The following is a 17,520-nucleotide window of genomic DNA, read 5'->3' as shown; positions in this document are numbered from 1 at the left end:
CGTCATGTAAAAATTCATGAATACTATCACATCTGGAGATGAGAATCATGTTTTTTTGTAAAGGAAAAAACACAATTTGCCAGACACGTCAACAGATATTTCTTAAATACTTTATACAAAATTCATAAATTGGAATGTACACATTTTAATGATCAATACCAAATGTTTTCCAGTAGTACTTTGACTGATATACTATACGTGCTAACTATTGTAGTGATTTAATAATAGTGCAAAAGTTCACAAGTTAAAAAACAACAACAATGTATTAAAAACAGAATGAAATTATAAAAAGTGAACACTTGGGGACAGCTTGGCACAAGGAACATGTATGTTAGAGTGGCAGCGCCTTTCTTAAAAGGTAGACATTTTCCCCTAAATCAACAGCCCAAAAGATGTAGGACTTCACATTGGTACAGGAGATACTGTATATAAAGCCCAGATATAACTTCTGCAGTGTGTGATTTTGCAGTGGTTTCCTATTCAACAAACTGACTATAATTGTACGGACAATGGCAGTGTTACTTGACAAATACAAAAATATTTTCAGTATGAGTGTGATTTTTTTCTCCCCTCATTTCAATGAGGAAGTTGACTGGCATGCATCACACCTTAAGCGAATTGATACAGTACTGAACAGCTCCACCATCATTCCATGTTTCCAAAAGAGGGATACACACATTTTCAATGTAAAATGTTAAAAAGACTAGAGAATAACTACATCTCAACAAATATTAAACAAATATAAATCCTTCAAAATTATTAAATACAGTTGATTTTGGGCAAATTGACCAATCCTCTATTGTTGTTCAACAAAAGAAATACGGGGTAAAACAGGTATTAAATAGACAGCTTCTATTATCATCACAGTAGCAAGGCCACTCAGAAATACAACGAAACATAGCTGGAAAATAATTGTTTTTTCCTCAACGGAGACAAAAACTGTTTAAACTCCTCTGGTCCCAAAATATCCTCTAGGTCCAGTTAGTATCTGTAGAGTGCTGCAGCACAAAGACATTCAAAACAACCACTGCAAACAATACTCAAATGCTATCTAGTAGCCCTCTTTGTTTGCAATAGTAGACCCCATTCGTCATCTGGAATAAATACATTAAAAAAAACGATAAATAAAATGTCTGTGTCATTGAGGGTTGGCAACATTAGCCAAATGTTTGTAAAACATGTTTTAAATGTCTTCACCAGGGTTATTTCCTAGTGATTACAACGTTTAAGACAGGGCCCTCCATACGCAACTGTAATAAGTGATTAAAAGTGCTCACATCTCCACCTATCCTTAATGGAAGTTTCTCTCTCTGAAGGCAGCCCTTGGGTTGAGGATGTTGATGTCAATTAATCTCCACCCAGCACAGCCAGAAGAGGACTGGCCACCCCTCATAGCCTGGTTCCTCTCTAGATTTCTTCCTAGGTTCCGGCCTTTCTAGGGAGTTTTTCCAAGCCACCGTGCCCCTACACCTGCATTGCTTGCTGTTTGGGGTTTTAGGCCGGGTTTCTGTACAGCACTTTGTGACATATGCTGATGTAAAAAGGGCTTTATAAATCAACTTGATTGAATTTAGACTCAAAAGCATTATAGAAAATACTCATTCAAAGTCAACACTGTACACTTACGGGATTAATGGGTCAGGAATAAGAGCCCAATTCCTGGCAGGGCACATAACTTACAACCCCTTTACATTGAGTGCTGTTGGCATTACAGTACCTCAAGTCAGAAAATAGGTGGATGACTCAAACATAAAATCACTTCAGAAACACCACAAGGCACCACACTTTCAATACAAAAAAACCCCACTTCCCTTTTCTACAGCAGAAACCAGTGGATTTGTACACTATATTTAGGTGCAGGGTACTTGACATGTGGTAGAAGTCAAAAGGATAGAAACCAGGTGACTCTACCTTGACCGATGAACCAACATTAACAAGACATCCCGTGTTTGGACCCTTAAAGTAGCATCGATGAGACTTTAACATGGATCCTGAAGAGCACGAAAGTGAGATTGAGGAAGATAAATAAACAGTTTTGTACTATAGGTTACAGTCTAAACTTCACACATTCACAGCTTCCAAAGTGTAAGGCATCAAATGTACGGCCACAGTTGGGGGGGGGGGGGGGGGGGGGGTATTGCACATGACAAACATTTGTGGGATGAGGGGGAGACCCTGTACTGAAGTACATACAGGCTGGCAGGGAGGTGACTGGCATATAATGCCCATGGCATGTCCATAGTGCAAGACTGGCAGACCCACAGGAAGTACAGTATCATGTGTGTGTGTAATAACCACTGAGTGAAAGAGAAACTGTGTGTGTGAATGATATAGTGAGTGAGAGATTCATAAGGTGAGTGTGATAAAAAGTGACCGTATGTTGGTGAACCAGTATCTATCAAACAGCCAGTAGCAGCCAGGAAACATTATTAGTCCAAAGTAGTAGTCGAGCGGCTTTCCTTCTGTGACATGAAGGTTCTCCCATCCCTCTCCACTTGTCTTTACTAGAGGCCCTTCACACTCCTCCCCTCCTTTAGGGAGAACTCATCTGCCCTCCTCCGCAGAACGTATCTCAGACTTGAGCTTGACGAACTCCTTGGCCACCTCGTCGTTTGAACGCTGGGAGAGGATGCGCATGGCGGTGAGGCCTGTCTCATCCATGGTGACACTCTGGCCCAGAGGGCACCAGCACGCCACGCTGCCTTTCTCTGCCACGTCCCTCAGCTGCATCACAGCCATGCCCAGCACCCGGTCAGCACGACCAAAGCAGTAGTCCTTCACACACATCTGAAGCTCGTAGCACTCAAAGCCATCCTCGTTGCCCAGGACACTGAGGAGACATTGAGGGGAGGGAGAGTTTTATTTTTTACGATGAGCATTGGCTATTTCAAGGGGCTACTATTGGTTATTGTAGGTAACAGGCTACTGTACTATTGCTTGGCTCTGCACTCACAAGTGGAAGGTCTCGTTGAACTTGGGCGCCCAGCTGTTGTTCTTGGACTTGGTTTGGAACTTGCGCTTCTTGTCACTGAGGTGGGGTCCGATCATGGTGATCTCCACGAAGGGCCGGAACATCCCAGACGTCTGCCACTTCAGATCATTGGCTCCCACCACTGATACACAACGAGGAAGGAGATCGTTAGTTTGTTGGGACAGGGAGAGACAGCGATAATGGCTCATTATAGTTATTTTCCCTTAAACCTTTACAAATCCCTATAGGAACCTTTGACAGTGACTTTGTGCTCCCCAGTCCCAGGATGGGTGAATAGGTCAATCTGTATGGATATCTCTCCAACTGGCTTGTCCACTCCTGAGCCTAGTGTACACACAGATAGAAACACAAGACATGATCTTCCAGTGGTGGTCAGCGGTTAAAGATACCAGGAGTAGTATCCGTTAGGGAGGAGGAGGAGAGGGCATGTGTAGTGTCATACAACCAGGAGGAGGAGCAGTCAGGGCTGATTTTTGGGGCAAACTCACCCACAGCGGCAGGGGCAGATGGGAAGGGGTTTATGTACAGTCACAGAGTAAAGAGGGAGGGGTTGTTGGCACAACCTACCCCTGGAGGGTTGTATTTTTTCATTGGGAGTTAACCTAATACCCTTCCCATTGTGCACTGGTGAGGAGGCAGCAGAGGAGGTAAGAGAGAAGACAAACAGCAAAAAAACACATCAAATTGCAGCAGAGTCATGTTAGACTTCAACTCACAGAACAGTCACACAGCCAGATAAAGTTAGTTAATAGGTAAGTAATAGAGACACACAATATTTAGCTGCTAGATCAACTTCAAGCCCATTACTGGAATATAACAGTACTCAAGACCCCTGGTGACCCCTGGTGGCAAGGCAGGGGAGAAGCAAAAGTTATTTTAGGACTGTTATGTACAGTATTTATTTAGAAACATTGGAACGCAGACTGATGCTATTGTGTGTGCGCGCGCCTTACCTTGTGCGTGTTGTGTTGTGACAAAGGTCTTGATGAGTGTGTCTGTGGTCTGTGTGTAGAGGGACAGAGCGTGGCGTAGTGAGGTCAACTCAGAACTCTTCTCCAGGAACGCCTTCTTCAGACCGTTTCCTCCAGCATGGAAGTATTGCTGCAGAAGAGAGAAGGAAAGAGAAAGGGAAAAGAGGGGAAAAGAGAGGGAGACGGAAGGTTTGTTTTCCTACTACGCAATGAATGAGGACAGTAATTAAATGCTCAGCAACCAAGTCACCTTCAGCAACTACTGTAACTTTACCACAGGTGTATGTGTCACTATGAACTTAAACATAACACAAACCTTGATTGTGTCCAGTGCTATATCGATGACAGCACACTGTTTAGGGGTCAGGCTTTTGGCTTCTCCTGCCATGTGATCCTTGAGCTTGGAGAGCTGTCCCAGTTCCTTGGCTGCAGACAGGATCTGAGAACCCTGACCCACACCAAAAAATATATATATTTTTTAATGTATTTGTAGAATTTATTTTTAGGATACATGTGAAATAGGTAGAAAAGGCCAAATAAAAATGCAATATGTTGATATATGTTGGAATGTATTTCAAATGTCTATCATCACAGGAAACATTATGCAGGAAACATTATAAACAACTGCTCTTTCCATGACAGACTGACCAGGTGAACCCAGGTGAAAGCTACAATCCCTAAAAGAGTACCACAGTATGAGTCATTATACCCATAAAACCTAGCGGTCAAACAGGGAAATGATTCCAATACGTTTTCCACCATTCATTTTTCCCCATAGGTGATTTTAGAAACACTTAAAATAAGGGATGTGTTTCGTGTAGGCTTACCCTGGTGTGAAGTTTTGATAACCGTGTAAATCTCTAGGACAGTGGTTCCCAAACTTTTTATAGTCCCGTACCCCTTCAAACATTCAACCTCCAGCTGTGTACGTTAGGACATCTACTTTGTGCATGACACAAGTAATTTTTCCAACAATTGTTTACAGACAGATTATTTCACTGTATCACAATTCCAGTTGGTCAGAAGTTTACATGCACTAAGTTGACTGTGCCTTTTAACAGCTTGGAAAATTCCAGAAAATGATGTCATGGCTTTAGAAGCTTCTGATAGGCTATTTGACATAATTTGAGTCAATTGGAGGTGTACCTGTGGATGTATTTCAAGGTCTATATTCAAACTTAGTGCCTCTTTGCTTGACGACATGGGAAAATCAAAAGAAATCAGCCAAGACCTCATGAAAAAAATTGGAGACCTCCACAAGTCTGGTTCATCCTTAGGAGCAATTTCCAAACGCCTGAAGGTACCACGTTCATCCGTACAAACAATAGTACGCAAGTATAAACACCATGGGACCACACAGCCGTCATACCGCTCAGGAAGGAGACGCGTTCTGTCTCCTAGAGATGAACGTACTTTGGTGCGAAAAGTGCAAATCAATCCCAGAACAACAGCAAATGACCTTGTGAAGATGCTGGAGGAAACAGGTACAAAAGTATCTACATCCACAGTAAAACGAGTCCTATATTGTCATAACCTGAAAGGCCGCACAGCAAGGAAGAAGCCACTGCTCCAAAACCGCCATAAAAAGCCAGACTACAGTTTGCAACTGCACATGGGGACAAATATTGTACTTTTTGATGAAAAGTCCTCTGGTCTGATGAAACAAAAATAGAACTGTTGGGCCATATTGACCATTGTTATTTTTGGAAGAAAAAGGGGGAGGCTTGCAAGCTGAAGAACACCATCCCAACCGTGAAGCACGGGGGTGACAGCATCATGTTGTGGGGGTGCTTTGCTGCAGGAGGGACTGGTGCACTTCAAACTAGATGGCATCGTGAGGATGGAAAATTATGTGGATATATTGAAGCAACATCTCAAGACATCAGTCAGGAAGTTAAAGCTTGGTCGCAAATAGGTCTTCCAAATGGACAATGACCCCAAGCATACTTCCAAAGTTGTTGGCAAAATGGCTTAAGGACAACAAAGTCAAGGTGTTGGAGTGGCCATCACAAAGCCCTGACCTCAATCCTATTGAAGTTTTGTGGGCAGAACTGAAAAAGCGTGTGCGAGCAAGGAGGCCTACAAACCTGACTCAGTTACACGAGCTCTGTCAGGAGGAATGGGCCAAAATTCACCCAACTTATTGTGGGAAGCTTGTGGAAGGCTACCCGAAACATTTGACCCAAGTTAAACAATTTAAAGGCAATGCTACCAAACACTAATTTAGTGTATGCAAACTTCTGACCCACTGGGAATGTGATGAAAGAAATAAATGCTGAAATAAATCACTCTACTATTATTCTGACATTTCACCTTCTTAAAATAAAGTGGTGATCCTACCTGACCTAAGAAAGGTTTTTATTCTTGGCAGTGAGACGAGGCTACTCAGGCGAGAAAAAAACATCACCCAAACGTATAGCCCAGTTGGAAAATAGAAATTGACTATTTGAACATGTGAAGGACCCCAGTTCGGGAATATCTGCTCTAGGACAAGGTGACTTTTATCAACATATTCGCCTGTATTTAGCCCCCCCAAAAATGAAATGCTAATTAGCTGCTAACGTGGCTATCATAAATAACTACAAATGCCATGATGATCTGGACGAGACCGGCAAAGGAAAGAATCTCTGCAATAATTATCTAATGTTAGCTAAATGTAGTAATTCATAAATTGGCTACATTTATTTAAAATGACCAATTCTGTGAAATGTCTTGTGCAAGTTTAAAATTGACAATACCTGTTAGCAAAGGTGTCAGCTAGAGATGACGTGCAGAAGCTTGCAGGGATTTGTAGTTTTGCATGACGTCTACTTTGATGCTAATTAAATCAAATCAAAGTTTATTTGTCACGTGCGCCGAATACGACAGGTGTAGACCTTACAGTGAAATGCTTACTTACAGGCTCTAACAAACAGTGTAATAAAAAAAAATAAACAAAGGTATTAGGTGAACAACAGGTAAGTAAAGGAATAAAATCAACAGTAAAAAGACAGTGAAAAAATAACAGTAGCGAGGCTATATACAGTAGCGATGCTATAAAAGTAGCGAGGCTATATACAGGCACCGGTTTGTCGGGCTGATTGAGGTAGTATGTACATGTAGATATGGTTAAAGTGACTATGCATATATGATGAACAGAGAGTAGTAGTAGCGTAAAAGAGGGGTTGGCGGGTGGTGGGACACAATACAGATAGCCCGGTTAGCCAATGTGCGGAGGCACTGGTTGGTCAGGCTAATTGAGGTAGTATGTACATGAATGTATAGTTAAAGTGACTATGCATATATGATAAACAGAGTAGCAGCAGCATAAAAGAGGGGTTGGGGGGGTACACAATGCAAATAGTCCTGGTAGCCATTTGATTACATGTTTAGGAGTCTTATGGCTCGGGGGTATAAATTAATTAAGAATTTTTGAATCTGAGAGTGAATAGAGACAAATATATTGATAAAAGTCACCTTGTCCGAGACAGACTTACATGGTTATCAAAATGTCATGCCAAGGTAAGTCTACTTGAAACACAGCCCTTACTTTAAGTGTTTCATAAATACCAATGGGAAAAATGAAATAAAATTATATCACTGCCAGTTTTGGCTTTGTGGCCAGAAAAAGTATCTCCATTTGATCAATACGTGAATTCGGAAGAACTTTGGCCACCCTGTAGATGTCATACCCAAGCATTTCTGGAATATTGTCACGGATTACATTAATTTGAGCAAAGACGCAAATGTACGTACAGTACCAGTCAAAAGTTTGGACACACCTACTCTTTCCAGGGTTTTTCTTAATTTTTACTATTTTATAAATTGTTGAATAATAGCGTAGACATCAAAACTATGAAATAACACATATGGAATCATATTTTATATGTGAGATTCTTCAAAGTAGCCACCTTTTGCCTTAATGACAGCTTTGCACACTCTCAACCAGCATCATGAGGTAGTCACCTGGAATGCATTTCAATTAACAGGTGTGCCTTTTTAAAAGTTAATTTGTGGAATTTCTTTCCTTCTTAATGTATTTGAGCCAATCAGTTGTGTTGTGACAAGGTAGGCTATCTTCTGATACAGAAGATGGCCCTATTTGGTAAAAGACCAAGTACATATTATTGCAAGAACAGCTCAAATAAGCAAAGAGAAATGACAGTCCATCACTACTTTAAGACATGAAGGTCAATCAATCCACAAAATGTCAAGAACTTTGAAAGTTTCTTCAAGTGGAGTCGCAAAAACCATCAAGTGCTATGATGAAACTAGCTCTCATGAGGACCGCCACAGGAAAGGAAGACCCAGCGTTAACTCTGCTGCAGAGGATAAGTTCATTAGAGTTACCAGCCTCAGATATTGCAGCCCAAATAAATGCTTCAGAGTTCAAGTAACAGACATCTCAACATCATCTGTTAGAGGAGACTGCGTGAATCAGGTCTTCATGGTCAATTTGCTGCAAAAAAACCACTACCACTACTAAAGGACACCAATAATAAGAAGAGACTTGCTTGGGCCAAGAAACACAAGCAATGGACATTAGACCAGTGCAAATCTGTCCTTTGGTCTGATGAGTCCAAATGTGATATTTTTGGTTCCAACCGCCGTGTCTTTGTGAGACGCAGAGTAGGTGAATGGATGATCTCCGCATGTGTGATTCCCACCGTGAAGCATGAAGGAGGAGGTGTGGGGGTGCTTTTCTGGTGACATGGTCTGTGATTTATTTAGAATTCAAGGCACACTTAACCAGCATGGCTACCCCAATGATATGCCATCCCATCTGGTTTGTGCTTAGTGGGACTATCATTTGTTTTTTAACGAGACAATGACCCAACTCACCTCCAGGCTGTGTAAGGGCTATTTGACCAAGAAGGAGAGTGATGGAGTGCTACATCAGATAACCTGGCCTCCACAATCACCCGACCTCAACCCAACTGAGATGGTTTGGAATGAATTGGAACGCAGATTGAAGGAAAAGAAGCCTACAAGTGCTCAGCATGTGGGAACTGCTTCAAGACTGTTGGAAAAGCATTCCAGGTGAAGCTGGCATTCCAGGTGAAGCTGGTTGAGAGAATGCCAAGAGTGTGCAAAGCTGTCATAGTTTTGAAGTATTCACTAAAAATAAACAAAAACCCTTGAATGAGTAGGTGTCCAAACGTCTGACTGGTACTGCACATGCATCTCTGGAGTATATTTTAAGGCATTACATGCATTTTAGCAAAGATGCAAATGTATCTACATGTATTTGAAATACATTTTACATGGAGGTTAAATATTTTGAAATGTATATTTTTTTTCCAAATGGGGAGGAAAAGAACATGCATAGCATTAGGAGAGAGTGTTTGGAGTGGAGAGCCATGAGAAAAAGGCCCCGTTTTTAAGGTGAATGTTGAAGGTGTTAGGTCTTACAAAGGTGCCATTTCCTTGCGGAAGGACAATGGTCTTCTCCAGGCTGCTCATCACAATCCTCCACAGCTCCTTCAGAACCCGCTTCAGAACCGTCTTCTCACACGCCGTGGCAAACATCGTCAACCTGCATACATACACACACTCAATGAGACACCACACATCAACAAATACACAATCATGCAACATGGCACAACATACTGACAATAATACCTTTGACTTCATCGAGAAGGCCCTAAAATGTACGCCACCAAATCAGGAGAAAACCAAGGGATCCACTCACTTTGAATCCAGGAAGTCCATGAGCGGCCGCAGCATGTTGTCGGAGTCGGCCTCCACCATGTTGCGGCTGTTGGCGTTGACTGGGCCCTTGATCTGATACAGCAGAGAGGCCATCTGTCTCATACAGTCATCAATATGGACCTGGAAACTACAGGAGAGAAAGGAGCCACAGAGGTTATGGGTCAGAGCCAGAAATGGACTCCATATACTACAGAGGCTGTGTGCATGAGACTACAGTATAAACATTAGGAATGAGTGAGTTGTAGAGTATGGGGAGAGTGTACATGTGTGAATCTTGGGACTGCATTGTGTGTGTGGGTGTGTGTACCTGTTTCCAAATGTGATACTCAGCTCATCCAGCACATTGTTCAGCTTGACCTGAAGCTCGTTCAGGAGTTCACTAGCGTCTGGGTCCAGCTGCAGATGGATAGACGGGCAGAAAGAGAAAGGCAGACACACAGATACAGATAGACATTAAGGCAGACAGACGCAGAGAAGACAGTCTGATAAGTATGAGTACAGCACATGTTTTACTTTACCATGTAACATGAGAACACACACTGTAAAGTGTGCACATTGCAAGCCAAAGTAAAGCACACGATAATCCATCAGCAATGGAGAAAAAGTTTTGCTTTTCGCCAGTGAATTAACAAGCATGGCAAGAAAAGGCATAAAACATTTTCAGAGAAAGTGAAAATAGGACATGTTTGAATGAAGTAGTGAGATTCCCTAGAACTGCAATGCACAACATGTCACTGCTACTTCTTTCCTAGTTAATTACAGTCACTCTGTTTTATTAGAGAGACACTCCTGCAGAATAATCCACCTTTTTGCATGTAATAATCACCACCTTCAAAGAAATATGATTAAAGAAAATTAAGGCTTATTATGACAGCAGATTCCTGATATTGACTCAGAAGTATACACTATTAGAGGAGCCACCAGGGGTCATATGTCCCAGATCTACAACCACAGCATCAGTCTGACAGAAACCATCTCACAGAGGCCTAAAGCAACCCCAGCCAGACAGATGACAACATGATGTGGCCCATTAAGCTAATACTCCAATAAACCAGCTGATACATGGATGGCCAGGGACTAGACTACATGTCTAGGGTGTAGACCAGGGTACAGTATAAGACAGCTGTGGGGGAGACTACTTAATGAGTTCTGCACCAGTGGATACAAGGAAGGCTTACATGGGGCTATAGGGAGAGACTGAGTATGTTTTTCATGAGCATCCTGTACGTGTGTATACTGCTGAGTGACTGTTAGTGACTGTGATGCACGAGTGTGTTAGTGTGGATCGCCACTCACTGAGGATGTCACATCCTCACTACACTCACCTTTTCCTCCTCTTTCTTTTCAGGCTATCAGAGAGTGGAAGGAAAAGATACAGCAACATGTATTGCTGTCTCTTATGATGAGATAGTATTGAGTAAAAACCACCCACACTGCTAGCAATATATGGCAAATGCCTGAAGAGCAAATCAATATTTTGACCAATGAATCAGTATCATTTTTGTGAGCAGTATAGCTACCCCTCCACTACACAACGCAGGGAGAAAAACACTAACCCACATTTTCCTCTTGTGGTGCATCGATCTTTGAGAGGAAGAAAAATGAAGGAAAAAAAGCCTGTCAAATGTGTCTGTGGTGCTGCAATAACTATGGATAGCAACAAACCTACATGTAACTGCCAAAATAAAGGAAACACCAACAAAGTGTCTTAATAGGGCGTTGGGCCACCACGAGCCAGAACAGCTTCACTGTGCCTTGGGTTAGATTCTACAAGTATATTGGAAGGGAGCGACACCATTCTTTCGTGAGAAATTCCAAGATTTGGTGTTTTGTTGATGGTGGTTGAAAACACGGTCTCAGGAGGCTCTACAGAAACTCCCATAAGTGTTCAATTGGGTTGAGATCTGGTGACTGAGACAGCCATGGCATATGGTTTACATGGTTCTTCATGTTCTTCAGTGACCACTTGCACCCTGTGGATGGCGGCATTGTAATCCTGGAAGAGACCACTCCCATCAGGATAGAAATTACTCACCATAGGTTGAAGATGATCACTCAGAATGGTGTATACCTTGCCGTATAAGAGGTTGAGTGGACCTAAACCATGCCAGGAAATGCACCCCACACCATAACAGAGGTGCTAAAACCCTCATTTACACACGTGTTTCCTTTTTTTTGGCAGTTACCTATATGTCCTAACATGTAGAGATGATCGAGCACTACAGAAATCTCTACCTGTAACGCAAACTAACTTAACCCTTTTTATAAATGTGTTTTTTGGTTAAGTAAAGGAAAAGCGGTAAAGTTAACCTTTGCATACATACTGTGAAAGTACATACTTCTCTTTGTCAGTCTATTGAAAACAAAATTTTAAAAAAGAAGTAAATTGATTGCACTGTAGCAGGAGTAGGAGAAAATGACATTGTTTGAAGGTGATGTCTGTGTAATGGATAGCAAGAAGACTCTACTTAGAGTTTGAGGACAGGTTAGGGATAACAGCACATCGGTCATATGAGGGAAGAGCTTCATCAAACAGATGATGTGTGAAAAACCCAACAAGAACTATCACCAGGAGATGGCACAATGACGTGGTAAATGCGCGTGTGACCACCACAACGTGAGTAGAGACTGGAGAGAGAGGGGCAGTGAGTGGGTGAATGACGACGTTTGAGCATGATGATATCAGTGACTGAGTGTCACTATTGACACAACCTCTACTACACCAACAACAAACAACTTGCTCCTCCTCAACCACCACCTCCTCCTCCTCCACACTTTCCTGAAGGGTTGGAGTGAGACAGAAAACAAAACATTCTGTCAACCTCCAACTTAGCCAGAGGCAGAACGGTTGATCTCACCCTCAGTGAAATGATTGATACACTGGGAACTGGTTTACAAGTTACAGCAGTCGACTATGTCAACAATGATGGTACAGTATCATTTTCTGTATTTACAGAAAGGGATCATCATCAGTTTTCTACTTGAGGTTCAAAATGATATTTATCTATCTCCATGTACAGAATGTCCATATATAATGTCCTGGTCTTCCACCCACGTACCGCCATGCTATCATTTTAACCATGTTGCCTTGGGGGAGGGGAAAAAAAGGGGAACATTTCCAAGTTTATTTTATTCCTAATAAGTGAGGAAAGTCAGCGCCACAGTTTGAAGGTCAGAATGACTATAATGAATACCTGTGTGAAGGCTTTCCAGGATACAGATTAAAAGAAAGACCTGTACAGTAGAATAGCCATTTACGACAATACCTTGATATGGCACAGTTGTAATGATACTGCAGTTTATTTGAGTATTTCTGACAGAAACTACAAAAAAGTTTACTCCATCAGTGTGTCTCATCTGTTTGCTTAATTTGTCTTGACAGGCAGATGAGTGTGTGGCAGCGTGTACTGTGAACTCTTCCTCTTTTCTGTGATAACTCACTTCCTAATCATTCCCTCCCACAAACATCCCATATCTCTCTCCTCCCCTACCGGAGCCCGGACAAGACCGCCTTTTAAGTTCAACTCCTCACAGCACGAAACTGAGCTTTGACAAACACCTCGGCATCACACAACCCCATAGCTGTGCTTCTTCGAAAAAACACAGAGCTCAGATTAAAATTCCACTCTTTGCATTCATTAGAATGTAACAGTGATTGACTTACGTTACAAAAACCCAACCACAAGCCATATGCCATTCATCAGCAGTGAATACACAAACAATTCTGGACACTAGTTCCCAACATGCATGTTACACTTTTACAGCCCTAATCGCTGAAATTGGTCCTCGGTGTGCAGAAGTTCTTTCCATTACACTGTAAAGACTAAATATTCACCTCGAATAGGCCGCAGGGAGCCATCATCAGAGAAAGCTAATTGAGTTGTCTATGGTTTCACTATGGGGATTCCTAAAGACTCTATAGAGGGTGAACCGTAAAATTAGGAATTAGAGTAATTTAATAGGATCTCTGTGGGGTTAACTTTATTCCACGGACTCTATGTTGTCTTTTAATGATAACATAAACCAACCAGAGTCTTTCTAGCCACAATCAGTTATGACCTGCTGGTCATGGGGGAGATGAGTTACATGCTCTATCTACAACAACACTTTGGTAATTATCAAACTGCCCCCAATCAAAAGGGAACGCACAACCACCTTCTCATTATCCTCCTGCTTGTCAATATTTAGCTGTGAAGGAAACACCTACTTACACTCAAGTTCTCAAACTTTTGTGCTACAATTCAATCATGGGTGCGTAAGCCAAAACTAAGGGATTACTAAGCCAAACTACAAACTACTTTACTCAACATCCAATAACTCAGTTACTACTCAGTAAGAATGGGACAATAATTCAGAATGAAGCCCGTCCTCTTCATACTTAACATACAGTACCAGTCAAAAATTTGGACACACCTACTCATTCAAGGGCTTTTCTTTACTTTCAATATTTTCTACATTGTAGAATAATAGCGAAGACATCAAAACTATGAAATAACACATGGAATCATGTAGAAACCAAAAAAAGTGTTAAACAAATCAAAATATTTGTTATATTTGAGATTCTTCAAAGTAGCCACCCTTTGCCTTGATGACAGCTTTGCACATTCTTGGCATTCTCTCAACCAGCTTCATGAGGTAGTCACCTGGAATTCAGTTCAATTAACAGGTGTGCCTTGTTAAAAGTTAAAATTTGTGGAATTTCTTTCCTTCCTAATGCGTTTGAGCCAATCAGTTGTGTTGTGACAAGGAAGGGGTGGTATACAGAAGATAGCCCTATTTGGTAAAAGACCAAGTACATATTATGGCAAGAACAGCTCAAATAAGCAAAGAGAAACAACAGTCCATCATTACTTTAAGACATGAATGTAAGTCAATGTGGGAAATTTCAAGAACTTTGAAAGTTTCTTCAAGTGCAGTCGCAAAAACCATCAAGTGCTATGATGAGGACCACCACAGGAAAGGAAGACCCAGAGTTAACTCTGCTGCAGAGGATAAGTTCATTAGAGTTACCAGGCACAAAAATTGCAGCCCAAATAAATGCTTCACAGAGTTCAAGTAACAGACACATCTCAACATCAACTGTTCAGAGGAGACTGCGTGAATCAGGCCTTCATGGTCAATTTGCTGCAAAGACGCCACTACTGAAGGACACCAATAAGAAGAAAGGACTTTGCTTGGGCCAAAAAACACAAGCAATGGACATTAGACAAGTGGAAATCTGTCCTTTGGTCTGATGAGTCCAAATTTGAGATTTGCAGAGTAGGTAAACTGATGATCTCTGTATGTGTGGTTCCCACCATTAACCATGGAGGAGGAGGGGTGATGGTGTGCTTTGCTGGTGACACAGTCTGTGATTTATTTAGAATTGAAGGCACACTTAACCAGCATGGCTACCACAGCATTCTGTGGTACTATCATTAGTTTTTCAACAGGACAATGACCCAGGAGACTTCCAGGCTGTGTAAGGGCTATTTGACCAAGAAGGAGAGTGATGGAGTGCTGCATCAGATGACCTGGCCTCCACAATCACCCAATCTCAACCCAATTGACATGGTTTGGGATGAGTTGGAGGAAAAACAGCCAACAAGTGCTCAGCATATGTGGGAACTCCTTCAAGACTGTTGTAAAAGCATTCCAGGTGAAGCTGGTTGAGAGAATGCCATAGTTTATTTCATAGTTTTGATGTCTTCACTATTATTCTACAATGTAGAAAATCGTAAAAATAAATTAAAACCCTTGAATGGGTAAGTGTCCAAACTTTTGACTGATACTGTACATATCAGTGGGTGTAGTCTATACTACCCTCTTAAGTAGGGATGCTAAACATAGGGAAGGTCATGAAAACCTATAGACCGTACATAGCTTTTTGCCCTCTAGGAAGTTGATGTTGGGAAATAATATAATCACCAAGGGCATATGTTAATGCAACAGTCTACTCTACACAATAAGAAGTGGCTTATATACAGTACGCTATTTATCTAATGCTCTATTCTTCATGACAGGATCACATCAACGATACTCTAAATCAGCGATTCTCAACTGCTGAGTCACAGTTGAGAAAAGTTGGTTGAAATTATGAACTTACATTTTTAAAATAACTTGATTTCTATAAAGAAATCTTCAATCTGCACAATATTTTAAATATAGAGCTATTTAGCGGATTTGGTTGATTTTGTGGTCTCAAATCAGTGAGCTTAACATTCTTCATCAAGAATATGGGAAAAATTGACTTATTGACAATGAAAAAGGTGGGACTGTTGTTCCCTTGTCATATTACTGCTACATTTACTATCAAATTTGCGTTGCAAATATTGGGTCGCTACAGACAACCTGGTTCAATTTAGGTCCTGAGGCAAAATCGGTTGAGAACCACTGCTCTAAATCATGTGGACCATCTCCATACCATTGCTTCCTTGTTTGCTAACTGGTACAGAAAGACACAAATACCATGTTCATGATCTTGTCTATGAAGAGCAGTTTCAACATCATTGAACCTCATTCACAACTTCACACATAACAAATAATTGAGATTCTCTATTTCTCTAGGTGTGATGCCAGAGTAGCACATCATTCACTCCTTTAAATCCAAACCTGCTAACACCAAAGTCTGCTCAAGTAGCTGCATGAGCCCAGAGACACACTGCACCTGTAGACTTCTCCAACAGGTTCCTGGTGGTCCGTAGCACAGTGAAGAAGAACACTGTTCACCCCCACCCACCACCCCAGCTCTATCTTACCCATCTGTGGAAGAAGCCATTTGTTATTATCTCTTCCTATACATAGTGTTGCAGCTTACCCGTTTGGCACCCATGGACTCAAACATCTTCTCCAGCTGGATACGCAACTGCTGCACATTATTCATCAGTACACACGTCTACACAGGGGGAGAGAGAGGTACAGAGACCCGTTTAAAACTAACAAAAAAACACCAAGGATATGTTGTGTAAGGCCGGATATGAAGACTTACAATCTTCTCTTTGTCAGAGTAGGAGGGGAAGCTCTTGGTCAGATTGGTACTGTACTGCAGAAGAACTTTGGCAATAGTCTGTGGGGAGGAAAACAAGTAATTAAAGTGTCCAACTAAATATGGGTGACGTTTCAGTGTCCTTGGAAATATATCTCATTCCAACCACTAAACGTCATCCTTTTCTGTGAATGCGAAGTGGTCTTTTTCCACAGGCTAGAGGCTAGTGTGGTTATTCTGTAAAGTTAAAGTAAGGGTATGTATGTGAGGTTACTGCCAAAAGGCCTCTGAAAGTATGAATGTATTCCCTGGATGTATTATTTGTGATGCAGAACCACAGTCTCTCTATAAGCTGTGCCAGGCCAGGCTAGCCCCAGCCCCAGGGAGAAGGAGAGAGGGTACATTAAAGGATGTTATCGCATTAGTCATTTTAAATTAATGAGAACATATCATATCCAATTCCTTTCAGACAAATGTGAAAGTCCCCCAGAGAATGCTCCGGCTACTTTTATTGAAATGTGATTTACTGGGGCTCATATCGGTAATAAACGTATACTACTCTCAAATAAGAAAAGCAATGGTAAGGATTTCTCTGAAGGGCAGAGTTGGCTGTTTTCAGGCCAAGAAAATGCTCTGGGCGGTCATGAATCACTTTAATAAGATTTGGGGATGTTTCAAAAGTTTGAGCCAGTGTTGTAGTACTTGAGACCGGTCTCAGTCCCAAGACCACATATTGAGTGTCTGTGTGGAACACATTTTTATTCAGTCTTGACTCGGCCTCGGACAGTGAGGACTCGTCATTTCTTCCTGAGACCAGCCAAGACCAGCAGAGTAAAAAACTCAACTATCAGCTTCCATTCAGCCAGGCCAAACACATACACTAATTTCATGAAACATACAGT

General features: G+C 41.6%; 1 protein-coding gene across 3 annotated transcripts in view; it reads right to left on the bottom strand.

The window, feature by feature from the left end:
* Positions 1 to 2,314: 2,314 nt before the first annotated feature.
* The window catches only part of LOC115204161 (protein unc-13 homolog B-like), a 123,090-nt gene continuing 107,884 nt past the window's right edge, over positions 2,315 to 17,520 (bottom strand). For all 3 annotated transcript variants that reach the window (XM_029769526.1, XM_029769525.1, XM_029769527.1), the window contains 10 exons: positions 16,622 to 16,699; positions 16,451 to 16,528; positions 9,962 to 10,050; positions 9,635 to 9,781; positions 9,355 to 9,478; positions 4,280 to 4,411; positions 3,946 to 4,093; positions 3,224 to 3,316; positions 2,954 to 3,113; positions 2,315 to 2,830 (listed from right to left, as the gene is read on the bottom strand). In XM_029769526.1, coding sequence (XP_029625386.1) covers positions 2,545 to 2,830; positions 2,954 to 3,113; positions 3,224 to 3,316; positions 3,946 to 4,093; positions 4,280 to 4,411; positions 9,355 to 9,478; positions 9,635 to 9,781; positions 9,962 to 10,050; positions 16,451 to 16,528; positions 16,622 to 16,699 — 1,335 coding nt within the window. In that variant the 3' untranslated portion in view covers positions 2,315 to 2,544. The remainder of the gene's footprint in view (positions 2,831 to 2,953; positions 3,114 to 3,223; positions 3,317 to 3,945; positions 4,094 to 4,279; positions 4,412 to 9,354; positions 9,479 to 9,634; positions 9,782 to 9,961; positions 10,051 to 16,450; positions 16,529 to 16,621; positions 16,700 to 17,520) is intronic.

Source organism: Salmo trutta, chromosome 12 (assembly GCF_901001165.1).
Source record: "Salmo trutta chromosome 12, fSalTru1.1, whole genome shotgun sequence".
NCBI lineage: Eukaryota > Metazoa > Chordata > Actinopteri > Salmoniformes > Salmonidae > Salmo > Salmo trutta.
This window is presented reverse-complemented; position numbering and strand designations above follow the sequence as displayed.